Source organism: Rattus norvegicus, chromosome 18 (genome assembly GCF_021556685.1).
Source record: "Rattus norvegicus strain SHRSP/BbbUtx chromosome 18, alternate assembly SHRSP_T2T, whole genome shotgun sequence".
Taxonomy (NCBI): Eukaryota; Metazoa; Chordata; class Mammalia; order Rodentia; family Muridae; genus Rattus; species Rattus norvegicus.
The window spans coordinates 75,730,970-75,753,305 of NC_141551.1; the positions used below are offsets into that span (position 1 = coordinate 75,730,970).

Consider the following 22,336-nt stretch of genomic DNA (forward strand, 5'->3'; position numbering starts at 1 on the left):
GGCTGCCTTTGTTAGTGAAGGATATATATAAAAATTTAGCACCAGGTTACACATCTTCCACGGGAAATAGTCTCTTGCCTGGTTAAGATTAGACTTTGACAGGAGGGTAGGTATATAGGGTCCTTTCATACCAATATGTGGCCCTGAACCGGGGAGTCAGAGTCCATAGAGGGGAGATAAGGGCCTTGGAAAAGTCTCAGGTGAGCTTAGGGTTCCAGGTGCCTTGCCGAGTCTGAGCTGGGTCCCTTGGCCCGTCCCCATCCTAGCTGAGTCCCACACACACCCTGGAAGACTAGGCAAGCAAGTGCCAGGTCTGTGATGCACGCACAGGACCCTCCCCCGGACTCCTCAGGCCCCGGTTGAGGAGAGGCTGAGGTTGGTTGAGGTTGGAGGTCCTGGCCGGGGCTGGTGTCTGCTTCCTTCCTTCCTGATGTGGGCCCCCTTTCCGTCCCTTAGGTTTGGCAGGCACTTCGAGTCGCCGCTCCTGTGGCAAAGCATAGTCATGATCCTTACGATGCTACTGATGCTGAAGCTGTGCACCGAGGTCCGCGTGGCCAACGAGCTGAACGTCAAGCGCCGCTCCTTCGCAGGTGGGTGTGACGTCATCTAGGAAGCCTTGCCTAGCCGTCGGGGGAAGCTCGGCTCCCGTGAAGCTGAACTCGCAACTCGCCCCCCCCCCCCCCCCCCCCCGCTTCGGCGTTCGCCTGGGCAGCTTTCATTTCGCCGAATGGCCATTATCTGCAACGGATAGTAGCATTTTCCCACGTCGTGACAGACTAAACATTTCTCTGCTTCGAACAGTCAAGCACTTCTTTCCTGGAGCACGGGTGAGGTTTTTAACTCGTCTTCTGGACTCTCTTGCTCACATCCTGACTGCATGTCATCACAGGGACCAGAGAGGGCAGAGTCATTGCTGTGTGCCCCGTCAGTGTGCCCTTTAGCCACACTTCACACGCGCAGTCACCCACGTAAGGTGTGACACACCCCGGTCTACATGTTCTGTGGGCTGAGGACCCCGGGCAGCATCTGTCCCATCCTTGACCCCCCGGACACGTCAGAAAACACTAAACCCTTCTGCCTTTGGCCTCTCCTTCACAGAATTGCTGATTGGTACTCTGTGGTCAGGATAGGCTGGCCGGCTTGCAGGAGAGTTAAATCCCACCTCCACCTAATCCTCTTCCTTCTCCTCTTTCTTTTTCCTTTGACCCTAATTCTCTCTCTGTAACTCATGCTGTCCTTTAAACGCCCAGTCCTTCTCCATCAGCCTCCTTGGCTCTAAGTAGGCACACACGTCCACACTCAGCAAAAGCCTTTCTTTTATCTTTCCATTAACAAACTAGTGGAGCTCTCTCTGGATTTGTCTGATGTAAGCGTGGGTGCGTACACGTGCAGTTTGTGCGTGCGTGCGTGCGTGCGTGCGTGCGTGTTGAATCTTGCTTATAGAAGTATTTAGTGCTTAGTTTGGGGGCTGCTCGGGAAGTGGTCTTGCTACATCTTTGATCATTATTTTTTCCCCTGCTAACAGGATCCTGCTGTGTTTGTGTTTTCACTGGTTTTAAGTTAAACGGGTGATAACCATCCCGGTCATCACAGAGAGTGGCCACACCTGGCTTTGGGGAGAAGCCTGTAGGGATGATAGCTCACGGGTATCTTCTGGTGTGTCCTCATCCTTTCTTCCCATTCGCATCACCATCCCGAATCTCCCCTGAGTGTCCCCGTCCTCCCGGCGTGAACCCAAACGACCCCAGTGCTATTGCGGGTCATACTGAGAATCCTGCCAGGACAGGATATGGTAGAGGAGCTGAGGCTTTATGGCTCTACCTCTATGGTGCTGTGGGCTTGCTTCCTAGAAGCACAGTCTGTCCTTCTCTAGGCTCCGAGCTTTCACACAGCAAGCCCTGAGCCCCTCTGAGCCTCAGCCTGCACTGGGAACAGGACGCCATCCTGACCGCAGAATGGCGGCGGGCCCCTCACGAGCTCACACACTGAGATACCCATGAGCGGGCCCCTCATGCACTCACACACTGAGATACCCAAAGGCTAAGGAGACGGTCATGCATGGGATTCCAGAGGCTCCCCATAGGTTTGCGCTGCTTCTGTGCTGTGAATATGAGAACAGGTTTGTGATTTCCATTGCCATGTGTGTTGGTTCTGATTGTGGCCCATGTCAGCTGTCAGGTACAGAGAGGGTTTGCACACAGGGCAGCAGCCTTAGAGAATGGTGTTCATTTATTCAGAACCACATTGTACTTGTTCCTTCAGCTCAGGTGATGGTGAGCTCAGGGAACTGTGAGACCATATCTGAGTGCCGTATGGCAACATGGTCCAGACCAGAGAGTGCGTGGGTAGTGGAGGCCCAACTGTTCTCTTGTGCAGTGTTGTTCTATGTAAAATCTCCAAGGCACTAGTTATTGTCACTAGGGTTGAGCTAAAATACTGAACCAACAGTTTGCAGGGTTAGGACAGGGATATGAATTTTTATCAGGGGCTCCTTAAGGGCATAGTAGTGACCCCAGCAATGTCCCCTTTAGAAAGGGCCTCTGCAGATGTGATTAAGATTGGTGATCTTGGGGTTGGGGATTTAGCTCAGTGGTAGAGCGCTTGCCCAGCAAGCGCAAGGCCCTGGGTTCGGTCCCCAGCTCCGAAAAAAAGAAAAGAAAAGAAAAAAAAGATTGGTGATCTTGAGGAAGGACATTATTCTTGGTCCCTTTGTGGCTAATTTAATTTCAAGGGGTATCGCAGGACCCACCCCTGGCTCCAAGAGTCATTTGGCCTTTTACCTCTCCACCTATCATGGGCCAGTGGTGCTTGTTGGAGAATTATTTATTTTTGCTGTTGTTGTTGTTGTTGTTTTTAGACAGGTTCTTGGATGTCTTAGAACTCATCCTGTAGACCAGGCTAGCCTAGAACTCACAGAGATCCTTTTGCCTCTGCCACCCAAACGCTGGAACTGAAGGCATGTGCTACCATACACTGCCAAGAATTCTTGATATTTACATCTTTAGTTCTTTCGGTTTTGAGTCCAGTTCATATTTACAGGGTTTGCTTTGTTTAAGACACCGATCTTAGTGTATTCCTGAGAATTAGCGTTAATGAAATGTGTGGGTCCATTTCCTGCCATCTGTCAGAAGGCTGACAAGGGTGGTGTGTGTGGAAAAACAAAACAAAACAAAACAGAAATGCACTCCGGTGCCAGCCCACAGACACCCAGTCCTGCAGCTGCTGAGGTCCTGGGGCCCAGGAGATACCTCACTTTCTTCCCAGCAACTACTTTGTACACAGAATGTTAGTGACTTCTAACAAACCTGTGTGCACCACCCCAAGAATAAATACAGACTGGTAGCACCATGAGTCTCATGAGGCACAATTCAGATCATTTATGATGGTGAAGGTAATTTATGAACAGCTAATAGTAAGGCCCTTACTGTCAAACTAGACAATGTGAGTTTGAGCCCACAGTTTACTATCAAGGGAAGTCAGGACAGGAATTTAAGCAGGGCAGCAACCTGGAGGTAGGAGCTGATGAGGAGGCCATGGAACGTTGTTGCTTACTGCCTTGCTCCCCATGGCTTGCTAAACCTGCTTTCTTACAGGACCCAAGACCACCAGCCCAGGGATGGTACCACCTACACAATGGGCTGGATCCTCTTCCCAATCCATCACCAACTAAGAGAATGTCTTATGGACTGGAGAGATGGCTCAGTGGTTAAGAGCACTAACTGCTCTTCCAGAGGTCCTGAGTTCAAATCCCAGCAACCACATGGTGGCTCACAACCATCTGTAATGAGATCTGATGCCCTCTTCTGGTATCTGAAGACCGCTACAATGTACTTATAATCAATCAATCAATCAGTCAATCTTTAAAAAAGAAAATGTCTTACAGCCAGATCTTATGGAGGCATTTTTCTCAATTGAGGTTCCCTCCTTTCAGACGACTCCAGCTTGTGTCAAGTTGACATAAAAGAAGGCAGGGCAGGTGTCCCCTGTTGCACTCAGCCTCAATGCCTCAAGGCAGGGTTTCCCAGTGAACCTAGAGCTCAGTTTTCAGCTTTGCTGGCATAGCCACGGCATCTTCCTGTGTGAGCTGGGGAATGCAGGCCCTCATGTTTGCACAGCCAATGCTTGTACCCACTGGGCTATCTCCCCAGCCTTATGAAGATATTTTTAGTTTGAGACAGAATCTCTCTATGTAGTTCTGGCTGCTTTGGAACTCAACCGTGTAGACTGGGCTGGCCTTGAACTCACAGAGATCCTCCTGTCTCTGCCTCCCAAGAAAGACATGTGCTGTTATACCCGGATGAGGACATTGTAAAATAGTTCTAACTTAGGGTTCCCATTAAAAAAAATAAGCTTAAAATGTTTCCAGTTTTCTTAATAGTATACTTTTAATTTTAGTAGTAACTCATTCAGTTTGCCAGTTAAGATTAGAGGCGGGGGAGGAGGGAAGGAAAGAGAGAGAGAGAAAGGAAAGGAAAGAGAAAGGAGAGAGGGGGGGAGGGAGAGAGAGGAGAGAGGAGAGAGAGGTCAAACACAAAATACAAGATCAGTTAGTTGTCCTGCTATAAAGCACATGCACTGTGTAGACTCACAGTAGACTTTGAGGAAAATGGAGGGAAATAAAATAAAACTGACCCCGTGACTAATTTGTACATGAACATTTTGGTACACTTTCCAAGTTTCTTCATTTACTCTCAGTGGCTTATCACAAAATCTGTGTAATTTCCAAAAGTAGAATCAAACTTAAAAATTCCACACATTCCATGAGACTTTTTTTCCAGCCTCCCTCTGCTCATTAGAATGAGGGCTCTAAGTACTGAATCTGGGGGAGGCAGGGAGCAAGGGTGGTCCCATGGGACAGTGTGAAGTCTCTTCCTACCAGGCATGTGCTCTGTGCTCCTGGGACCCGTGGGTAGTGGGTGTGTCCTGTGGGTTGCTGGGTGTGTGTTAGTTTTCGGTTTCATATTTTAGTATGTAAAATCACTAACATTTATCAAGTTGGGAGAAAGTCTAAGGAAGCCCATTTGTGATTGAGCCCACACTGGGAAACCCACCCTGACCTCTCATCTGAGCCTATATCCTGACCCCCTATCCCCACTAGGATTGGGACCCATGGCTGTTGGTGCTAGACAGATCCGCTACAATGAAGTGGCTTCCCAGCTCAGTCCAGCATGTTTTAAGGCCAACCCCAGACATCACTGTATTTATAAATGACTCAAATGTATCTCTAAGAACAGCAGTTCTGAGCCTGTGGCTTGTGACCTCCCCCCACCCCGGGGAGGGGTCAAAGGACCCTTCCACAGGAGTTGCCTAAGACCATGGGAAAACACATATAGTTACATTACGATTTATAACAGTAGCAAGATTACAGTTACGAAGTAACAATGAAGGTAACTTTTTGATGGGAGGGTCACCTTGGCATGAGGAGCTGTATTGAAGCTTCTCAGCGTTAGGAAGGTTGAGAGCCACTGCTCCAGGAGGTCACGCAGGAAACAGCTAGAATACCCGTGCCATCCACACGAGTGCACAATTCCATGTAGCCAAACGCTGAGTTTGTACGGAAGTTTCTGGTGGCTCGTTCTGACTTTTGGCCACTTGGTTCCCTTGAATCAGGGTGTTCTGTGAGGGCTGGTGGCCTGTGTTACTCAGGAGTCAGACTGATGTGTTCGCACTTCTCTCCATTTTAACATTGATTACTTTTGATTTAGAACCCCTCCTCAGCCCCTTTTCTCCCTGCATTGTGCACTGTGAACTATGGTTTATCTGTCGATGTCCAACTCCATGTGGACCTCCAGCACTCTGCAGTGTCAGCAGGCCAGAAGTGGAGACTCCCGAAGGCCTCCAGGAGGCTCTGAGGTAGATACTTCCGTAGGCAACCATAACAACTGACGCCTCTCTGTCCTTTTTGCCCAGGGAAAGAATTTTAAAAGTAACTGGATCTAGAGGTTGATTGCCCCCCCCCAGGAGGTGTCTCTGGGCTTTCAGGACACAGATGTCAGGGTTGTAGGCACCAAAAGAGACCCTTTATCATTGAGGACTGCACGGTGTTTGTGACTGTGTTTGCTAGAGCACCTCTGGGCAGAGGCTCCATGTCCACTCGCTGAGTTAGCAGGGGTTTGGGGTGTGGAAGCAATGAAAGTCTCTCCATCAGTGTGCAGCTGACTTCCTAGAAGCTGCAGTGGTGACTTTACAAAGTTGACATATACATTCAGACGGGGTTGGTGGCACGATGTGTCCCACCTGGCTGCCTGTTTTATGCCTGTTGGTGTCCGCTCGTTCAGTAGGAGCCCTCGGCTGGACGCACTAGGACTTTGGATCTCAGGACTCCTGCTCTGGACTACAGCGGCTCGTGTCTTAGTGGGGCTCTAGTGTTCAGATATCACTGGCACAGGTTATGGCTGTTGTCTTAGTCAGGGTTTCTATTCCTATACAAACATCATGGCCAAGAAGCAAGTAGGGGAGGTGAAAGGGTTTATTCAGCTTACACTTCCACATTGCTGTTCATCACCAAAGGAAGTCAGGACTGGAACTCAAGCAGGTCAGGAAGCAGGAGCTGATGCAGAGGCCATGGAGGGATGTTACTTACTGGCTTGCGTCCCCTGGCTTGCTCAGCTTGCTCTCTTATAGAACCTAGGACTACCAGCCCAGGTGCCGTTCCGGCACCGCCCACAGTGGGCTGGGCCCTCCCCCTTGATCACTAATTGAGAAAATGCCTTACAGCTGGATCTCATGGAGGCAGTTCCTCAAGGGACGGTCCTTCCTCTGTGATAACTCCAGCTTGTGTCAAGTCGACACACAAAACCAGCCAGTTCAGGTGTCATCTGGCTTTTTTCAGTGTGTCGAGGGGGGCGTGTCTTTTTTTTGGCCATGGAGCCCCTCGTTTCTGTACATACTCTGTCTGCTGAGCCTTTGTGTCGAGAGCAGCTGAGCTTCCAACATGGCTGTGCTCTTCCACCACCTGTGTCCCAGCCAAGTTTCTCAGGAACCCAAAGTATTATGGGATGTGTGCCATCACCCACGCTGCTTTCATAAGCGAGAATAGCGATGCCAGCAATGCGATTGCTAGAACAGTGAGTAGCATGGAGGATTACACTCAGGGTTGAGTGATCTTAAGCCTCGTTCTGGCAGAGAAGAGCCCGGAAGTCCCCATGAGCACAGTGCCTTTTCCCAGACGCTCCACCAACTGGCTTCTGCTAGGTGTGTTCATTTGAGTAATTTTGTTTCTAATTTACTTTTTTTTTTTTAATTTAAGTTTTGCTTTATAGTGTATTTTTTTCATTTTAAATTTCTCTTAGTAGTTCTTTGACAGAACTGTGCCTCAGAATCAGGTTGAATTTATCTGAGATGTGTGTCAACTCTTAAGTGTCCTAGAGCTCCAGATTGAGACTTTCTAGGGGTAGATGGGAAGTATCTGCTTACAGGTAAAGGTTTCTTTCATTGTGATGAAAATGTTCTAAACTGGTAGTCATAGTGGTTGCCCATCTGGGAGTGTGTAAGAACCATTGAACTGTAAACTTTACAAGGTAAATTGTTACAAAGTAAATTGTTACAAAGTAAATTGTTATAAGGTTAATTGTTACAGGGTAAATTGTTACAGGGTAAATTGTTACAGGGTAAATTGTTACAGGGTAAATTGTTACCGGGTGTTGTGTGAGACTTGAGTTTGCAAAGGCTTTGCTGTGTGCTGCCCATCACCTCAGGAATTTGTGTGTCAGGCTGCATCTCACCTCAGTTCTAAGCTGGGCTCACCTCAGTTCTGTCTCCTGAGCTGCCCTCTCCATCCATCCCACCCGCAGTCTTTGTCCACAGCCTGTCATGCCGGTGCCAACTTGGCTGGTCCTATGCAGCTCTGCCTTCCCCAAGCCTTGGGAAACAGGGCACACCTGGATCAGCTTCTTCACAATTCCTGCATGAGCCTAACTGGGCATCGCCTTCAGGTTGCCCTAAATCTGAGGTAGGGAGAAAACAACCTGAGCCGTGTTTTTCTCGCAATCTGGCCTTAGAAGTCACATAGCCATCTGAGGATCTCGGAGGGGATGAGAGAGAGAAACACACAAGACCCCTCCCCCCGAAACAACACAATTTCTCAAGATATACTTGACACAGGTTGACACTAGTTACAAGTAGGGCCGGAGTTACACTTCCTGATGCAGAGCCTCCAGCCATTACTGGGGCTACATCCAGACCCCCGGTGCCTGGAGAGAATGGAACAAATCTGTACAGATGTGTGATGGTTTGCAAATGTCTCATGCTCTCTTCAGCGTCCTTTCTCCTGTCTGTCTGCCCAATACACAGCAGTTTTCAACGCCAAGCTGACCATGGAGACAGAAGACCATAGGAGCTTCCAGTGCCTAGTGGCATGAGGTCGTGCACAACTCCACCCGGGATCACCATTAGGCCTTTGCTCCACCCACATTTTGTATCTAAACGTTCTAGCATGTTCTCTCTCTCTCTCTCTCTCTCTCTCTCTCTCTCTCTCTCTCTTCGTGGATCTGGATCTTTCAAAGAGACAGGGGCAGGCACCAGGAGGCGTGGTGCCTATGGCCTGCAAACCACAGATTCAGTGACAGGTCCCCATTCCCCTTCAGCAGCACCTCACTGAAAGAGATCCTCTACTGTTAGCTCTGAGTTGCTCACTTCCACAGAATGCTGGTAGGGAAGCAGCCTGGGACCTCAGATCTGCTTCCCCAATTTAAACCCCAGAAAGGGAGAGTCTGCCAGCTGACCCGAGGCGCCCTGGAGTGCTTTGGGCTGTTGACCCAGTGCAGGCTAGCTGGGAAGTTAAAGTATAACCTGTTGATGGTTTCTGATGTTCTGCCTGTGCCAGGTGAGATGTCTGACTGCCCGGGCAGGCTGAGTGTCTTCATCATGGTGTCTCTGCAACACGCCCGTCACATTTCACCGTTAGACTGGCTGTCCTCTGGCTGTCCTGTTACTGTGTGAACTCTGGAACTATTGTGCCGTGCAGCCTGAGAGAACATTTCAGCTCCGGATTAACTGTTCTCAACCCCAGGCTGCCTGAGCTTCTAGGGACATGAGAATTGGGGCCTGTCCTAAAGCGGTTATTAATGTCCCTTGACTGTAGAGAAGAAATGAGAACATCCAGGCTTAAATTTTGGTGGGGTTTCTCCCCTCCCCCACCTCCCCCCACCCCTCCTCCTTTCCCCGGCCTCCTCCCCCCCTGTACTTCTGTTTACTGTCCCAGGATATTATTAGAAGAGGGTAGAACAGTTCAGAAAGTGGATTTTTGAATGCAAAGTAACAAAAATCTTCCTCCCTGCTCTGATGTTGTTTTGATGTTGTCGCTTGTTGTTTGTTTGTTTGTTTTAAGAAGTGCAACAACCCTAGGAAACACCCACTTCCCAGTGTTAAAACCAGTCTGTTTTTGTCTCCTTTCTTTCTGTTTTCTCTCTCTTTAAATGTAGCGACAGACAGTAAGGATGAAGAACTCAGAGTGCCCCCCAGGCGGCCCTACCTGGGTATGTACTACTGAGACCCTGGCTCCATTTCACCCTGCAACCTGTCCCTCTGTCGACACGTGCATCCGTACTTACCTGTGACCTCCCGAGTCGCTTCGCCACGCATGGCCTGGACACACTTAGCCCACAGCCCGCTGCTCTCGGCCTGGACTATGTAGAACCGGCTGATTTCCGGGGAGGGGTGAACCAAAGGGAAGAAGAAATGGGTGTGGAAAATTCAAGATGGCAAGCTTTGAGCTTATCCCAAGCTACTTCCTGTCGATGGTGTGCCAGTGGACTTGCTGCTAACCCTTATCCCCTCCTGGAGTGTTCACTGCTGTTCTGTGGAAGGAACACTGGCTTTGCCGGTGTGACCTCTGCTGCAGCCTGACTGAACTCTGTCGGCTATAGCACCGGCTCCCATACTTCTAGCCATCTAGAGATTGTCCACCAGAAAGGTCACATCACCCGCAAGGCACAGCCGTTTGCTTCTTCCTCCCAGTCTTCCCAATACCCTGACTGGACAGAGACTAGACAAGGCATGTGTGTTCTGTTCTTGGCTTTACTGAGGACTTCTGGGTTTTGCACTTGCCTTTAAAGCTCCTGTGAGCTGACAGGGCTTTGCTTTGCGGTCATGAATGGCCCTGGCCCTGGCTCAGCTCTGTGTTGTCTGTGGACTGTGTGAGTTCTAGGCATGGTGCTGTCTGTGGACTTCGAGTTCTAGACACTGTACCGTGTCTCTAAACGTGACCGAGGGACTTCCACCATTTGTTCTGTTTTCACGGGGTCGACATTTGTGTGTTAAGCTAAGTTCTGTTTGATTATGGTGTCCGGTTACCTCTTAACTGCTGGGCGCCGTTTGCTGATCTTATGTATGCTGAGGACTTTTAATGTCTGTACTCACGGAAAGTTCTGGTCTGAAGTCCTTTTCTCCTGATGGCTTTGCTTTTAGAATAGCCTAGGTATTACTCTGAATACACCGGGTAGTGAAGTAAGTTCCTAAGTGTCCGTGAAGGGTCGCCACCGATTCCTCTTTAAAATTTGGGTTGATTTCCTTGTGCGGCTGGCTTCGCCTGGGCTTCTGCTCTAACAGTGTCCGCTCCACCTTGTCCTGAACCTGAGTACTTTCTCTGTCACTTCCTTCACCCATCTGGGGTTCTTCTGTACTGTGGCTTGGTTTCAGATTCATCCCAACAAACGTCTCCAGTCTCATTTTTCTTAGTGTTCTTTTGTAGTCCTTTTACTGGTCCCTGGTACTGGTCCTTTTACTCTTTATTCTGGTGATTTTAGCCCTGTCTCTGTCCTTTGCTTCTCTCCTTAGGGCTTTGTCAGTTTGGCTGATCTCTTCCATGAACCAGCTTCTGGTTTTGTTGATATTTTTTTTTGTCTAGTTTGCTGAATTCCCCTTTAACTCCCTCTCTTTTGATTATTTGTTTTGTCTTCTGCCTGCTTTTGCTTTAGTTTGCACTTTCTTCTGGGTCCTTTGAGTGGAGGAGAATTGACTTTGGTTTTTTTTTTTTCCTACCACACTTTGAAACATCTGTGCTCACAGCCGTGAATCCACTCTGCAAGGGTTGACCGACCTCCTGTGTGTTTTGGTCCACTGAGTTTTTTCTCTGTCTTAAAGTGCTTTCTCATTTTCTTCGAAATTTCTTTGACCTGCTCACAGTTGAAGAATAGATGGGCTTCATTTTGGGAAGCCCTCAGATCTCTGTGTCGGCTTCTGACAGAATCTCCAGTGACTGGAGAGAGTACTTCCATTCAGATACTCTGAGGTGAAGCTTGTTCTGGGACCTCTCCTGAGGGGTCTCTCCAGGAGCCCGTCCTTGCTGCTGTAGGCGTCTTCCTGTTGAGGGGAGGTGGGTGTCTGTTGGGTCCAGGTTTACAGTAATGCTGTGGTCTTCTTTTAACTCCCTGTTTCCACCGCCCAGTTCTATCCATTTTGAAAGCTGGCAGAAGCTTCCACATATTTGTTAATTCTTTCATTTCTGTCAGGTGTCGCTCTCTTGATTTCAGAGCAGTTGTTAGGTGGGTCCGTAGTTGTTAGAGACTGGCCCTTTTGTCGTTACAAAATGCCTCCTATGACATATTTTGTTGTTTGAAGGCCCCCTCCTGCCCAGTATCGAACCCAGGGCCTCATGCATGGGACACACTACCACCAAGTTACCTCCCCAGCTTTCTTTTCACTTTTTCTCTTGAGACTGGGTTCACTATGTTGCTTAGGCCTCGAACTGACTCTGTACCTCAAAGCTGGCCTAGAAGGCTTGACCCTTTCCCTCAGCCTCTCAAAGTGCTGAGTGCTGGCCTACCCCACAGCTGTGCTTGCAGCTTACTCTAGTGTTAGCTGTGTGGATCCCTGTGGTTATGCTCCGAACAGCAGGCAGATAGCTACCCTGGGCTACATTGCAAGATCTTGTCTCAAAACAAAATAAAAAGCCACAGGACCTGTGAGATGGTTAAGCTGAGATTAGGTGCTTGCTATTGGACCCGAGTTTGATCCTCTTGGAAGGAAAGAACCAACTCCTACATACTGACCACTGATCCTTACCGGGGCGCCATTGCACTCAGAAGAGTGGATACATCAATGTACTAAGATCAGTACAACCTCTGCCCCATTCTCTGACTAACATTTGCTATTTTTGATCTGTTTGTCGTTCTTTTTGCTGTTTGTGTGTACCCACTCTTCTACAGTGTTTAATATTAAGTGAATATTTTAATACTGGGATGTCTTAATTCCCTTAGTGAATTTTAACTATATAGTGCTATTTTTCTTAGTTTTTCTAAGGCTTAAATAATACAGATTTTAACTTATCAGAGTCTTTTAACTTTGTACTAACTTCGTTTTGGTGAGACACAGAAATCCTTGTGGAATTCCTCCCTCCCTCTTCTGGTGGTGTGAGGACTATGTATGCATTTATGGGTGCTACAAGTCTAACCATGTGTCTTTGACTTGTTACTCTGTGTAGATTTTACTCCTAGAGAAGATGATACTAGGAGAAGTTACTGTGTCAACCTTCTTTCTGAGTTTCGGCTGCCCTTACTCTCCTACTGTGTTGTCTTGGTGGCTGGATGATGGTAGGCACGTTAAAAGACCCCGAAAGCACAATAACATTGTTTTTCTGTAGTTCCTTTGTAAGCCAGTTAAGAAAGGTAGGTGTGTGTGTGTGTTTGTGTGTGTGTGTTTGTGTGTGTGTGTGTGTGTGTGTGTGCGCGCGCACGCGCGCATACTTGCGCACGCACAAGCACAGGGAATTTTTTTTTTTTTTTTTTTTTTTGCCAATGCGGTCCAGGCCGTCCTCAGAATCCCACCCACCCTCAGGGCTAGAGTGACAGGGGGTAACCACCATGCCCAGCTCCTGGTATGTTTTCCGAGTAGTGTATATACTTTCCTTTCTGTATACTTCATTCTTCTTAAGTGCCTTCATATGACCTCTGCTGTCACTTGATTTTCACGTGGAAAGCTACAGTTTCCCCACTTGTTGTTTATCTGGGGATTTTGTTTTCTCCTTGTGTAGAACGCTTTCTTAGGAGCTGCCTCCTGACTGACAGTTGTTTTTCCTCTCAGCACTTTGAATGCCATCCCTCTGCCTTCTAAACTCCATTGTGTCCGATGAGAAGTCAGTGGGGGTCCCCTGTGAGGGACATCATTGTTCTACTGCTGCTTCTAAGATGGCTTCTTTGTCTCTGACATTCATCCGTACTCGTGTTTGGGACCTGTGGTCGTGATCTCTGAGTCCTTTGCTGTTCCTTCCTCTCCTCCACTCTAGGATGCTCATCGTGCCTGTGGTGCTGTATGGTTCTCTGAGGCACTGTTGCTTTTCCTTCTTTGGGCAGCATAATTCCATGGAAGTGTCTAAGGTTTGCTGACCCTTCCATTGGCTCAGGTCTCTTGTTGAGCTCCAGCATGACTCTTACTTCAGACACTGCCTGCAGCCGGCTCCAGGTTCTCCTGGTTCTCAGTGATTGATCTCCCTTGAGAAACGTTCTTCTACCGGGTGAGGTGATGTCTTCTACCTCTGTTGGTTCTTTTATATATTCTTTGGATTCCTTCAGTTCTCACCGTACATTTACAATGTTATTTTGAACTTTCGTTTTCTTTTGTGTTTCTTCACAAATAGTTTCTTGCTTTTTGTTGTTGTTACGCCCTCCGTGTAAAGGCTACATTTCCCTGTTTGTCTGCATACTGGACATTGAAAATTAATATTGTGACAGCCGAGGCACTAATCTCATACCCGGGAAAGGGTGTCTTATTTGCTGGTATCCTGGTTCGGTTGAATGGGGCAGTCTGCCCACCCTCTTGTAGGGCCTGATGGTACTGGCTGCTGTGCTTCTGTCTACTTCGAGCTCTGAAGTGTTCTGCCCTCACTGGCATCACACTGACCTCCCTTGCCTGCAATGCTGGCTCCGTTGGTACAGTACTCTGGCTGATGCTACACCAGCAGCTAGCCTGGGGAGCTGGCTCCATTGGTACAGTGCTCTGGCTGATGCTACACCAGCAACTAGCCTGGGGAGCTGGCTCTGTTGGTACAGTGCTCTGGCTGATGCTACACCAGCAGCTAGCCCGGGGAGCTGGCTCCGTTGGTATAGTGCTCTGGCTGATGCTATACCAGCAGCTAGCCTGGGGGTCATTAAAGCCAGTCTAAAAGTGGCGCTGCTTTCAAGATAGCTCTTAGCTGCCTCCTTCCTTCTCTTCAGCTGGCCAGGGAGCCACTAGCTGCGGCTTCTTTCTTGTCGCTTCCCCTTTCCTTCAAAACAGGGTCTGGTTATGTAGCCCAGGCTAGCCTGGTATCTACTATCTTCCTGTCTCAGTTTCCCAAGTGTAAAAATCATAGGTGCCCAGCCCTACCTGACCAACTTTCTCCAGGACCCACGTCTTCGTTCTTTTGCTAGGATTCTTGAGCCCAAGCTTGCCTATGCTCTCTTCTGAGCATCTGTCTCTTAGGGGAGGGCTTTGAACTCCCTGTTCCTACCCCTGTCCAGAGGACAGAACCTCAGATGCTGCTCTGAGCTGGTGGCAACAACTTGCTCTGAGGACAGGCTGCAGAAGGTGACCTCTGCCCTCCTCAGCCTTCTCAGCCTGTTGTGGAGTCTCTCTCCTGTATAAGGTGCCATAGTGTCACCCAGGATTCTCAGCCTTGTCCTGAGTGGGCTGGCTGGGGTGGACCCCAGAGCAGAGGAGCTCAGCAGGTGAAGGGCTGACTGAGAGGTAGACCAGCGCTCATTCCTTACCCATGCTGGGAGCATAGCCCCCCTCCCCCCCTGTGAGATTTCTGCTATGGTTTCCCAAGAGCTCCTGACGCTTTTCTTCAGTGCTCTCCTGACTGTCCTATTTCACTTGAACCCCTGGGGCTAGAATTAGGGAGGACATTTCATAAAGGCTGGCCACATGCTCCAGTGTTGTTCTCTGTCAGTGGCATTGAGGAATAAACTTGGGACGGAGTGTTCCATGGTGGCTTACTGTAGGAGCGGAGCACAGTGTTCAGAAGACTCCTGGGAAAGCAGGTACCTTAGAACCTCTTTCAAGTGAAGGTACCATGTTGGATGGTAAAACCGTTTATTCTGGTGCTCTCAGGGCCAGAGCCTTGCGCTGGGCCCTTTCTGATCATTCTGAGTTGTGCTGTCATGGACTTGAATGGAACTCGTCAGAACAGAGGCTGCTATCCTATCAGCTACTGAATGGTGACACTGAAGAGTGCTCTGCAGGGTGACATGACGAGTGTGGGCCACTGTACCCCCCCCTCTCTCCTGGCTCATCTCTCCATCGAAGGGAACCCTGCTAAGGAAAAGTGTTTCAGGCCAGGCTGACCGCATGTCTGTCAATGCCATTGATGGAGAAACTTGGAGTTGAGTGTTCGAATCCTTTGCTGGGATGTTGGTAGGATAGAGTTAGAAAGGACTCCTGAAATGAAAGACAGAGAGTCAACGGCACTGATAACCCATTCGTAACAAGCACTACTCACCCTGGCTTCTCTGGCTCTCGGAGTAGCTGCCCCAGTGATGTGGAACCATCATTAGCAGCAGTACCATGGCAGCCTTATCTGTGTAACTTCAGATCTGAACAGGATACTGGCCTTGGTGGTTGCTTGTTTTGTTTTGGCCAAGCAGTGGGTGCTCCCAGTCAGTTTTCCAGGTGGCCCTGTCTGGAAGCTGGGAGAGGGGAATAGGACCAGCACTGCCCCCCAGCTTCCTGGGTGGGCTAGATTCCCAGAACATTGACTTTGTGTCTCCGAGCCATCGTCTGGTGGAGCCGCCCTTGTCTATTGTGGGTGAGGGCAGTGCTGGGGTGAGTAGGGACCACCAGTTTGGAAGGTCATTTCAGCTGTCGCAGGAGGTCTTGGCTGTTAGTCTGTTGAAGTAGCTGACCTTCAGGCAGAGTGAAAGCTGGTGCTGCGTGGGCCATGTGGCTCCTGTCATCTCTCTAGAGGAACTGCCATGCCCCGGAGGCTTGTGCAGGTTTCCTGGGACTTGGGGTTCTACCTGGTAAGTTCCAGTGAGCATTGGTGCAGGAAGAAAGGCTGTGCATGAATCAGAACCAGGGTGGCCAGGATTAGATCTTTTTGTCTGTTCTCTCACACAGTGTTAATTTTTCATATAGACATCATCACCAAGTTAACTTTGGACCACAATGATTATTTTCTTGAGCTATTTGAGGTTGAGTATATTTTCTATCACTACCCAGAATGGCGCTGTCTCAGGCCTCAGCATCCTCCAGTCAAAGAGCCCAAGTAAGTTGCAGGGCACTTTATAGTCATTTCCAGGAGCACCGTGGTCTGCTCTTGACTTCGGTAAACATGTGCTGGGGTGCACTCCTGCTCCTGACCTGGGAGGCTTGGACTCAGTTGGTTTTCTGACCAGTAGTCTGGTCAGGCTGGGGGTTAGAGGCTAGCCTGGGACCCTCGGGGCAGAGTGAAGCCAGCGGTTGAGCCACACAGAGCAGTGTGGAGTTCCCAATGGTTTGTGTCCAGCATGCGCCGAGTTCCATGCTGGTGGGACCCTGGGAGACAGAGGAAGAAGCTCCTCTGTCATAGCTGTCCAAGAAGGGCCTTCGGGCTTGGGAATGAGTGTGTCTATGGGACACTCGTGGGCAAGGGGCTCGGGAGTGGCTCTGCCCTTGTGCTGCTGAGACAGATTCTTTTCCTGTGCAGAGCCCTACTCTGTCCTTTACTCGCCCCACTAGGGTCAGGGTACTGTGTTTCCCATTTCTTCTGATTGGTTTGAGGAGATCTTCCTTGATGCTAGTGTCCCCCGGGATGGTGAGAGCTGTTCTGGATTGCTGCCCCAGCGGTCTGATGGCTGCAGGCCATGGTTTGATGCTCTTTGTGGCCTCTCTATGTGGCCTTGCTCAGAGGTGCTCAGGGAAAGAGTGGTCAGCGTGAGCCATGTCTGATGTGAACTCCTCTCGGTTCTCCCAGTTTCATGGGCCGAAGGATTCATTCTGGGTAGCCAGCTGGGTTCCTGTCATTCCCAGTCCACGGTCCAGACTTGCTTCTCTGCCACAAGGGCACGTGGAACAGCCACAAGAAACCTTTCTTGAGCTTGGAGGCTGTGGCTGTAGCTCTCCTGTGGTAATGCCGAGCATCTTGGGGAGCTGGGGAGAAGTATTCCGTGGTCTCACTTGTGAGGTGGAGCTGTGAGGCGCTACGTGCCTGCCGCGCTGTCATTGGGGTGGTCTGTCCTTTCCTAGCTCACCAGCTCTGTCAGCTCAGTCTCTTGAGCCCCTACTTCCTGTTAGTGCAGAGCGTCAGCTGCCCCTTCCTGCCCATCTTCTCTGAGGTGAGTCCTAGTGCTGGTCCTGGCAGGACCTGACCCGCCAGCCTCGAACAGAGCTGTCATTTCTGAGGAGTCACTTCCAAGGTAGAGAACCCTGTACCTTGTTCCTCGCTGGCTCTGGGGCTCCTGCTGCCTTTTCAGTGGTTGGTTGTCATTGGCCTAAACTCTAGGCCAGGAGCTGAGAGAACCCAGTCTTGTTCCCCTGCTTCTAAGGGAGTAGAAAGGCTTGGCCTGCATTGGCACAGACCAGCCACATGAGGGTGCTGGTGGGCTGCTGGAGGAACACAGATTACACCACAGGTTAATAAAGCTGCCCCAGGTAACTGGGGCCTCAAGGTGTGGTACCCACCGTGCCCCAGAGATGGGCAGTTAAGGGAAACAAAAACAAACACAAAACCCTGACCCGGACTTGGTTTCTTTCCGTTCTCAGTGCTGTGATGGACCCAGTGTCTTTTCCTTCTCACCGAGTTAGGGCTACTCTGCCCTCAGGGGGTCCTGGAGGACTTGACCTTAACACTTGAGGATGCTGGGTTTTCTTCTGGGCCCCCCCCCCCACTTTCTGTCTATTCCTTTTGCCTATTGATGTATTGGTTGTCCATTCTGTTGTAGGTCATAGATTCAGAAGAACATTGGGGTTTTCAGATGTGTTCGTCTTAGGTATTAATATGTAAGCATCCTGCAGAGAGCTCTTTACTTTTCTGCCTTCAGGAGGAAACTTGGGGCACTGTGTCTTCCCCATTATCTCTCCATATCTTCTCACTGCCTCTCAGGTACCAGGTATCCTGGGGGCCATGCTTGTCCTCCCTCTGACCCTTGCTACCTGCTGCTTGAAGGGCTACCTCTGACCTCCAGGTCCCAGTCACCACACACCACATGGGAGATGTTACATTGGGCTGATGACCTCTTTCCTGCTCTCTGTTGGGAATCTGTTTGTCTCTGAGGGTTGGATTAGCACTCCCTGACGGTGTTGGAACATAGAGTCAGTGCCTGGGCCCCTGTCGTGCAGGCCAGCTCTGCCTGCCCTGCTCCCCCAAAGAAGGCTCCTCCTGGGATTGGGCTTCTCGTCTGAAGGGCCAGTTCCTTAGGCCATGATCAGGAACACTGGAACTGTGAGTGAACACAGGCTAGACAGGCATCAAGAAGGCTCTAGAACAGACAGTGGACATAAAACTAAGCATGGTCCCTGGGTGAAGGTGACAGCTCCTTTTCCTCTCACATGGCTTTAGCCCTGTAGTTAGCCCTGAGTCAAACTTCAGTGATGTATTGATAACACATTTAGGCCTTTGGGCCACATGCCTGCTCCTGAGGCTGGGGATGGGGGACCCCAGAGACCCAGACTCAGGACGGCAGCTCTTTGTTGGAGTTTGTCCTGGGTCCAAGCTTTAATGAGACTTGTAATCTCTGACAGGGTGGCTCCTTTGTGTCTCTGAGCCCAGTAAGTGGAGTGGGCATGGGGCAACACCCTGCCGGTCTACATAGTGTGTGACACAATAAAATGCCATTGATGCAGGTAACCTGGTCTCTGTTCTCTTGGGGTTTCCCCTTTTTGTCCTAATCCCGAGAAACAAAAATAGCTTCCTCAGAAAACTAAAACCCTTGGGTGGTATTAGGAATGGCCTTTGTGTGTGTGTGTGTGTGTGTGTGTGTGTGTGTGTGTGTGTGTGTGTGTTGTCTGAGTAACTGGAAGTTCAATCCCCCTCCCCAACCCGAGTGTGCATGCGTGTGTATGCGTGTGTGTGTGTGCGTGTACACACACACACACACACACACACTTTAATGTGTGCTGTACCAGCGTGTCCCGATCTCTTCTGGAGCAGAGGGAGAGGGCAGCCTGCTCACTCAGATCCATAGCTCGGAGGCAGGAGTGCTGATACAGGGCAGGTCGAGCCTCTGAAGACCCCAGGGCTGCAGATCTACTGTGATGTGCATGTTAAAGTCCATCCATTTTTCATTGCGAATGGGGATACCAGACCAGCGATGTGTTAGCTGTTTTCCTCACTACAGAAGGTGTTCAGTGGGCTGGGGTGTAGCTCATTGGGAGAGCAGTGGAATGTGTGTTGGGGGGACTTTTTCTTTCCCAGCCTCCAACCTCCCCCTAAAAGCAGCCATACTTGGAAGAGTTTAGCATCTCGGGCATCTCTTGGCCCTGCTCACCTACACCTGCTGGAATTCCCTGTCTTGGATTTGTGGTCTAAGAGCCCAGTCAGGCATAGCCATGTTGCATCCTCTCGTTCAGCTTCCCTTCTCTCCAGAAGCTTCCCTGCAGCTTCCACAGTCCCGGGAGTATTCATCTGCTGAAGTGTCATTTAATTCATTCACGTCAGTGCTTGTGAATAATTCCACAGAATCCGTCCTCAGGCAGCCTGGGCTATCGCGCTGGTGACCAAGTATTTAGCAGTAGTACTGTGTGCTGACCAGGTCTCCCTCATGGGCTAAAAACAGTCAAGACTCGTAGAACGGATCATTAACCATTAGATCAGTCCCAGGAGGTTCATTAACCCAAGTGAATGGAGACACGTAGTTAACCAGAGTCACAGAGGGCAGAGCTGTCCCTGTAAACGCAGGCAGGTGTCAGATTCCAGAGGCGTGGTTTATGTCTTCCTCTCTAGAACTATTCGAATTAAGCCGAACGACTTAATGTTGGTACCAAGGGTCCCTGGAATTGCTTCTGTTGGGATCTCATCTGCCCACACTGACCTCTGCCTGCTTGCTGGGTCTCCTCCACACTGACTGGCTCGTTCCCATCTCTTCCTCACTGAACTGAATCATCCACATCCCCCACACTGACTTCGACCCACTCAGTCCCCCCCCCCCCCCCACTGGCCTCGCCCTGGTCCTGTCTCCTCTGCACTTCCTCACCTCGCTAACCTTAGCTGAGTCCATTCATCCCTCCTCACAAAGACTTTGCCGACTGGACCTGCTCATGCCTTGTCGGTATCCCCCCCCCCCCCCATGAAGTATAATTTGCTTGCCCAACTGAGGTGCCTCTCTCTCCCTCTCCCTCTAGACTTCGACCCTCATCATTTCTGGCATTGGAGCAGCTTCGCAGACTATGTGCAGTGTGTTCTGGCCTTCACAGGTGTGGCCGGCTACATCACCTACCTGTCCATCGACTCGGCTCTGTTTGTGGAGACGTTGGGCTTCCTGGCAGTGCTGACGGAAGCCATGCTGGGTGTGCCGCAGCTGTATCGGAACTATCGTCACCGCTCCACGGAGGGCATGAGGTAGGAGGTGTCCCTGTGGAGGTTCCCACGGCACTCACTGGGGCTGTCGAGCTCTGACAGCGAGGGGGAAGTCACGCTGCTTAGACACACTGGGCCTCTGACTCTTGTCTGAGGAGATTTGTTTCGATGGGGCCAGGGAGGGAAGCAGAAACCTTGTGAGGAGGCCGTAGCCCATCAGGAGCCGCAGAGCTTACACAGGACCAGGGACTGAGGAACATGACACCTATCCATCTGGATGGCAGGGCCTAGGAACCTGACAAAGGTACCCCAACTGTGGCTTTTTCAGTGTCATGCCATGGCCTGCCAGAGGTACAGTGTCTGGCAGACAAGGATGGACTCGTGTCAGGATCGTGCTAAGAAGTGTCTGACGACATCTGTCTAGCACAGGACGGTTCCCATAGACCATTGGGAAGTCTATGAAGAAAACAGTGTTTACTCAGCACAGGTCAGGCGAGGAGGAGGGAAGAACACAGCCGTGCATTCAGTTCCGCACCATCCTTAAGGGAGCTGTTTGACTTCACGCTGAGAGCCTATCTGCTTCTCAGAGACCCCGTGCCCTCTGAGACGCCATCCTCCTTCTCCCCCGAGACCCTGCCCACTTCTCCCTACCCACTCCTCACTAAAGTCCATCCTGCCTCTGGGGACCACCTTTCTCTGAAGGTTCGAGTCACCCTTGTGCGCCCTGGTGTGTCCTGGTGATACTCTGTTATCAGTGGAATCATAGGGTCTGTTTTTGCTAAGGAAAGCAAGTCCTGTTAGGAAGGGACAGGCAGTGGACAGGACAGAGGGTTGGGGTCATGCCGGATACGGGGTTTTAATATCCCTCTGTAGTTCTTCTTACTGGATGCAGGGTTGTAGGGACGGGGCTCCTGTGCACACGTAGATTATAAGCGTGAGGTGTAGAAATCAGTGTAGGAGAGGCCTGAGTGTGATACTTACATAGGAAGGGCAGAGATAGGCTGGCAGTCGTGACCATGGTAGATCCCGTTTCCCTAGTGAGGATGGGTGGAGCCCCGGGGGTCTGGATTGATTGATTGATTGATTGATTGATTGATTGAAATCGGGTGGAGCCGGAGCCATGACGATCCCACAGCTCTGGTTTGGGGCTGGCGGACGTGCAGTGGCGGACGTGCAGGAGAGCATTAGCTCTGGGTCTACATCAGTGCAGATCGCGGAGGAAAGGCCACTAACTCGCTGTTCCAAAGCGAAAGTGTTGGGCAAGCCGTTTTCAGCTGAGAACGGAGTCGGTGTTTGGAGATATTGGGGCTCCCTGCTCAGCATCCTCTAGGCACAGGCGCTGGGCTCCTTCATGTGCACAGGGGCATTTACTGGCCAAGCTCCCGATACCGCCGGCCCCGCCGGGCCCCGCTGAGCCGGCACCTTTATTATTAGGATTGGTCACCAGAATCCTACTCGGGGATGTCGCAGGTCCTACTGTGTCCCTACCTTCTCGATGGCATGCTGGACTGCCGTGGATCTGCGTGATAAGCATGGAAAGTGTCGCCGTTTCAGATAAATTTGGTAGAAGGCAGGCACTCCATGTGATTGATCGAAAATGGGTTTAAGACGTGCACAGGCACAGACACTGCCACGGGCCTAAGAATCAGAGGCTGCTGTCAGGTGGAAGCAAGATTGTGTGGGTTTTATCCCTTGTCTGCTTGTGCCATTGCACCGCAAGGGGGAGAAATCTACATTGGACTTTAGCCCTACCGTGCTTTACCTCTGGATTCCTGGGACTGGGAATGGGGGAGGGGAGGTGGGTGGCGCATTCCTTTCTGACTGACTTTAGTAGGCCTCAGAACGGATTTCCTGGAAAGTCTTACTCTACACGTGTGTACACACACACACACACACACACACACACACTTACTCTACACATGTGCACAC

At 50.3% G+C, this 22,336-nt stretch overlaps 1 protein-coding gene across 9 annotated transcripts in view; it reads left to right on the plus strand.

Moving 5' to 3' along the window:
* Slc66a2 (solute carrier family 66 member 2) overlaps window positions 1–22,336 on the plus strand; it is a 37,152-nt gene that overhangs the window by 7,426 nt on the left and 7,390 nt on the right. For 3 of the 9 annotated variants that reach the window (XM_087593176.1, XM_087593177.1, XM_087593175.1), the window contains exons 3-5: window positions 457–590; window positions 9,423–9,476; window positions 20,233–20,449. In XM_087593176.1, coding sequence (XP_087449302.1) covers window positions 457–590; window positions 9,423–9,476; window positions 20,233–20,449 — 405 coding nt within the window. 9 annotated transcript variants of the gene reach the window in all.